At 33.0% G+C, this 5,986-nt stretch overlaps 1 protein-coding gene across 1 annotated transcript; it reads right to left on the bottom strand.

The window, feature by feature from the left end:
* On the bottom strand, positions 3,010–5,104 carry LOC104742483 (peroxidase 10-like). Its single transcript, XM_010463496.1, has 4 exons — positions 4,773–5,104; positions 4,187–4,378; positions 3,905–4,070; positions 3,010–3,663 (listed from the first exon to the last, which is right to left on the bottom strand). The coding sequence occupies exons 1-4, from the start codon at positions 5,052–5,054 to the stop codon at positions 3,248–3,250; spliced, it is 1,056 nt and encodes a 351-aa protein (XP_010461798.1). The 5' UTR covers positions 5,055–5,104; the 3' UTR covers positions 3,010–3,247.

Here is a 5,986-nt window from a genome sequence, read left to right as displayed (position 1 = left end):
TTTTTTGTTTGTTTGTTCTGAAGGTACTTGAAGAAATGAGTTGCTCTTGGAACATTAGTGGGAACTACCTAGGCTTCAATGATGGAATACAAAGCAATTGAGAATGTGCGACAAACCATTTATTATGTAGTTTTTCATCTATTTTTCTAATTATGTTTTTTGAGGAGGATGAAGTATTCTTATTTTTAGTTATGATTTTTAATTTTATTTTGTAATACAATTTTTTTGTAATCATGGTTTATTAATCATAAATATAGTACTTAAAAATAATGTTTTAAAACATTATTCATAATTTAAATATATTTAAAACAATTAATAAAATATATATAATTTGCATAAACACTGTATAAATACAATAATGTATAAATACTTAAATACAACTTTAGTCAGTAATTAGTCATCAATTAGTCACTAAATTTGGTGACTACATTATGACTATTTTGCGTTGTCGTAAACTAGTCGTAATGTAGTCGCTAAATTTAGTGACTATATTACGACTAAATTTACGACTATGTAAAATAGTCGTAATGTAGTTGCTATTTGGTGACTAATTTTACGACTATCTATTTTAGCGACTCTCGATTTACGACTATTGATTTTAGTCGCTATTTAGTCGTAACACACTATTTAGCGATTAAATAGTGACTAATAGTGCAGTCGCTATTTGCCTGTTTTCTTGTAGTGGCATGAGGGGCTGCGGCTCCGGCGAAGGTGATCTCTGACCCAGCTTTACAAGACGTATGATCATGAGTATGTTTCTTGTATTCTCACTAAAACAAGAAATAAACCAACTACTCAGTCAAAATAGTTACGAATTCTAAGATCTAAAATTCAATATAAATGAATCTAAATACTAGTAACCAAATCTTAACACAAACCTCATGTCGGCAAATTCATCGAAGGCGAATTGAGTTGAGGGAGATTCATCGAAGGCGGATTTAGAAGAAGCAAAAAAAAACGAAGAAAGTATGAGGAGAAAGATGAAAACGAAACGAGACATGTCTAGAAAAGAAGGCAGAAGAAGAAGAAGAAAGGTCGTACAAGAGGATTCTGAAAGAGAGGAGGAGATTTCTTTTTACTTCAAGGATCGATTTAATGAATAATATCTAGGGTTTTAAGTATTTATATCATGTTCTCCTTAAACCGCATAAACCGATCGGTAACCAGTTAATGAACCGAAAAAACCGAAATCCTAAAACAATTTGACCGATCGGTTTCTATCTTCTCTCTCACTCTTTGCCGAAAACCGAATGTTTCGGTTTGATCGGTTCGGTTTGATCGTCTTTTGCCGAACGCCGAGGGCGAGCTGTTTTTGTGTTAATTGAATTCAATGAAGCTAACAGAACCTTTAAATTAGAGCAAGAAATATATAGCTGCTACTGTCAAAAAGAAAGATATGTATTAGCTGACGGTTGGTGGGTACAATTAAAGGATAATTTAGGATCATACTAGTACTATTTAATTAACCTTTGTACAAATACATTATTTCGAAACGAAAGTGTGTCAAAGTATAAAATATTGCAAAGAAAAGTTTAATTTTCTACGAAAGAGAAAGTTTGATTTTGATTTCAACCATGCATCTGATCACTTGTAGTTGTAGCTAAGTTTATCACGAAAGTCATGTGAAAGCTGTTCTATGGAATGTCTTGCAAGAACTAGATAAGTCAATTTCATGGTAACACTGGATGAGATCGACAAACTTGGCTTCACGTGTGGAGATAGAGAAGAAGGTTGGTTTGAAATTCTCCTAGGCATATCGTTTAAAGTTCTCCAAGATACAACACCGACGACAAACATTGGCCAACATTATAATGTGGGATAAGAGTATCAAGACTCTCGTCTCCGTTAGCATTCAAAGTTGCCTACCCAGTGAACTATACGAATTCTCCAACCGTTATCACTATATGTAGCTACAAATAAAGGGCGCTAAATGGACAGTGGGGTTACATATGGACTGCTAACGCCTTTAACGTTTAAATATGTAGTAAAAAGTTGGAAAAGTGTACTACAAATAAAGTGTAAAATAAATTAAACAATAATTGACAAACAAATTTGTAGAACCGCCTAAAATCGTCTATGACTACCTAAGAGAAAGCTTAAGATTGTTTAAAATTATTTAAATCCGTTTCGTAACAAAACGACTCATTTCAGTGCTTAAAAGGTCATCTCCACAGTTTATACGTCGTCTGGCCGCCTAGCACCGAGACAGCATTTTAGCATGGCCTAGCCACTTTTTATAACACATGTTCTTTAAATTAGAATACAACTTCTAGAATTTTATTTAAAAAGTAATCTCATTTTTGAACATATAATTGTTTAGCTTATGAGTATAAATTATGTTATATTTATCTTGGCTGTGTATGTTTTACTTCTAATATAACATGATGATGTATGTAACCTAACTACTCTTTTGTATTTAGACGACATGTAAAATGTCTAATACATTTATAAATTAGCTTATTCTTATTCTTCCACTAACTCTCGTCCTGATAATCTCATGAAGTCGTTGAAGATAATTATAATTTTATGTCTTCCAATCAGTAATCAAATAAATAAAAGCAATACCTAAAAAGTTATTTGCTTCCATTTGGAATTTATGGAAGTGCATATCATCATTCAATGCTTAATTGCTTGTTTTTCATATATATCATCAAACGTACTTGTCTCTGATAAAGTATATGCTTAATTTAATTCTGAATGTAAAGTGATTTTGAAATTCGGTCTGCTTGTATTTTGGGTTTGATGGATATGTATTTTCAACAATTCTTTGTCAACTATGTAATTGCATCATTAATTAAGTCCTTTTCTTTAATTGTATTAAAGAATTTACAAGACTTGAAATATATCTTAACTCTTCTCATTGTCACGCTAAGGTGTTTAGTTGTTACGATAGATAGTATATGTATAATTTTGATCATTAGACAAAACCAAATCGAGAACTAAAACTATATATTGTTGATTAAAGTACGGGAGATGGATATTCGATCGGGATGTAATATGTACTAGAAAAATTGCAAAGACACATATTCCATTACACACAAACACACATACAACTCCATATATTTTTGTCTCTGTGATCCATATGTAGATTACATAAGGTTGATTTTACACCATATATAATATGAACATATTTTATTCATGGACTTTGGTATATATGATTCATATTTAAAAGCTAGATTATTTCTAGATATGCATGTTATAGAGAGATGATTGAGTGTTTTACGTTCACACAGTCTATGTATGTAACTTAACCTGGAAATCCACATTTTGCTCTAATTACTCCATCACTTCCGGTCATAACGCCGACATTCCCCATTTTAACCATTGAAACTGCAAAATCCCTCGAGAACAAGTACGGATTCTCGCTGTACGATTTCACCAAGGCGGCGGCTGTAGGATCCGACATTAGGGTTTGGTCGGAATCCAACAATCCTATGTTATTCATTAAGTTCACGTAGTAAGCATTGTCGAACTTGACTGAGCTAGCTGGGTCAAGAGCAGCGAGCTTAGAGTCCGATGAGTCCACATTAGGACATGTGTCTTTTAGCTTAGAGAGAAGAGACGAAGAAGCAGCTAGGTTTGGGTCAGGCTGTCCAGAGCCCTTGAAGTTGAAGAGCCTGTGCTTAATTACGAAACATTGAGCAAATCCTATAGTATGTGCACCTACATCCACGAATCATTAAATTAAGTCATACTAGTATAAGTTCAAAATTATCATGAATATATATGCCTAATGATGTACTTTACTCTATTTGGTTTATAACAATCGATTTGCTGCCTTTTAAATTTTGTTTTAAAGTAAGTAATCTTTTAATTAATAATACAAAAAGTCAATCGATTTCGATTTTGATTTTTTAAATCTCTAGAATGTTTTGCGTTGAATCGAAAGTTGAATTAACCAAACCTGAGAGGACAACAACATCCTTGAGGTCGAGCCCAAGGGTCACAAACTTAGCCGTTATATTCTCCAACGGCTCAAACGGAGATGGCAGATTTGTATTTGCCGCTTGCTCACTCGCTGTTAACGAGTCCCTTCGCCCCAAAGGCACCGGCCAAAACGGCCCTCCGGTCTGCATGGCATAGAGAAGTTATAAGTAATGAACCTATTAGTTACAATGCTTTTATTTCATTATATTATACTGTCACACTTCAGATTAACAATTAGGGGTTTCAAGATCACACGTACGAGGACGACGGCTTCTCTAGCTGCAAGGGCAACTATGTCCGCGCACGAAACAGTTAAGGGACAAGAACTTTCGATGTCAGATTTAATGTCTTCAATGACTTCGAAGCCACGGACTGAGTTTCGGTTTGGCCGAGCGTTCTGCTCTCCTTTGAAATCCTCGGAGTCATTCAGAAGTATAGATCCATCACATCCCTACAACGTATTAACGTACAATTTAATTAGACATCCTTCTTGGTAGTATTAATTTTCTTTTCCGCAATTATGTTTGATACACATATATAGAGTCTTTAATTAGTCTATAGCTAGTGGCTTCTACTCTAATATGTGTCTTGTATGTACTAAACAGATAAATCTTTTTTCTTGATGAGTGTCTTTTAAACGGCTTGAGTAGTATAGTTTTCACTAAAATAGCGTGATTAGTTTTTTTATAATATATACACGGCTTAAATGTTCATATACATAATAGAGTATGTGTGACTAGTGATAGATAATCCACTATATATATGCATGCAAGTTAATATAAAAAAGAAAATAAATATCGCGTAATTTACCTAATTACATTAACAATTAAACAAAAGAAACTTACATTGACAAAACAATCATGGAAATGGAGTCGGAGAAGAGACGCAGCGATTCTAGAATCATCTTTAAAAGCTCTCCAAACTCCGGACTTAACAATCATCTGAAGACGAGGACAAGACCGATCATAGAATCGATAGTCGAGATTGCTAGTTAGTCCGTATCCATGACCATTATTATAACCATGGTAATTATTTCCCGATGGAAACGAGGAGACCAAGTCTTTGGAGAAAAGAGTTAAGAATGCAAGGTAAGATATAAACCAACACGAAATGTTTTTGCAGTCCATAATGATGAAATAAAAAGATGGATTGATATCGTAGATTGATTGTGTATTGCTATGATGGTTTTAGCTTGTATTTATACACCAAACCGAGGTGTATTTAGATTAATTATATTAGCCTAAACAAGGGTGCGCCTAGGAGATGCATGCATAACTAAGAAAGTGGGAGTGCCACTATAAATAAGATAATCTAGTGGGTTAAATTTTGAGTATTTTGTAATATTAGGTTTCTGTCTGTTAGTTCAGTCACTTGACAAAGTAAATGTTTTGTTTTTAGCCGTTTTAACATGTGACTAATTTTTCTCGAATTAAGATGTCATATCATACAAAACTTTTCAAGCTTTCTTTGATAACGTCATACATACTTTCAACTAAAAATAAAAATTTCGCAAATTCGTACTTAAGTTTTGAATAGTGGAAGGATTAGTGCATGAAATATTCTAAAATAATCATATAATGCCCCCCACTTTCGTTTCTTATTGATAACCTAGTGAGCACTGGCGTGTTCAACGCAGCCAATGTAATCAAATATATATTCTCTCCGTTGTATGAATGTTGTATTTTCTATAAGAGTTAAGATTACAAATTAAAAAATTTATTAACATAATGTATTTGATAAAGAAAATTGAGTATTTATTTTGACCAAAACAAAAAACAAAACAAACAAAATGAACATCACTCTATGTATATAGCACTTTTTTCAGTTAAGTTGGCGAAAAGAAAAAAATTGTTTTCCATATATAAACCACGGATATGTCAACGTATATTTGCATCACCAAATGATTTTAATTTTAAAAAGAAAAAATCTGATAATACTCTTTGAAACACCTTTTAGTTCATAGTTTTCCATCTAAACCACGAAATATAGTCAACGTAAAACATTTATAAACACAATCCTTCCTCTAACCTATTTTGGATTGTACGAAAAAATGATTCAT

Source organism: Camelina sativa, chromosome 14 (assembly GCF_000633955.1).
Source record: "Camelina sativa cultivar DH55 chromosome 14, Cs, whole genome shotgun sequence".
NCBI classification, from domain to species: domain Eukaryota; kingdom Viridiplantae; phylum Streptophyta; class Magnoliopsida; order Brassicales; family Brassicaceae; genus Camelina; species Camelina sativa.
This window is presented reverse-complemented; position numbering and strand designations above follow the sequence as displayed.

Bases quoted from the DNA above. Each gene is read 5' to 3' on its own strand.
- LOC104742483 (XM_010463496.1), bottom strand. From the start codon at position 5,054: ATGGACTGCAAAAACATTTCGTGTTGGTTTATATCTTACCTTGCATTC. The intron at 4,379-4,772 runs GTAAGTTTCTTT...AATACGTTGTAG, and splicing joins TCCATGATTGTTTTGTCAAT to GGATGTGATGGATCTATACT. The intron at 3,664-3,904 runs GTTTGGTTAATT...TCGTGGATGTAG, and splicing joins GGATGTTGTTGTCCTCTCAG to GTGCACATACTATAGGATTT.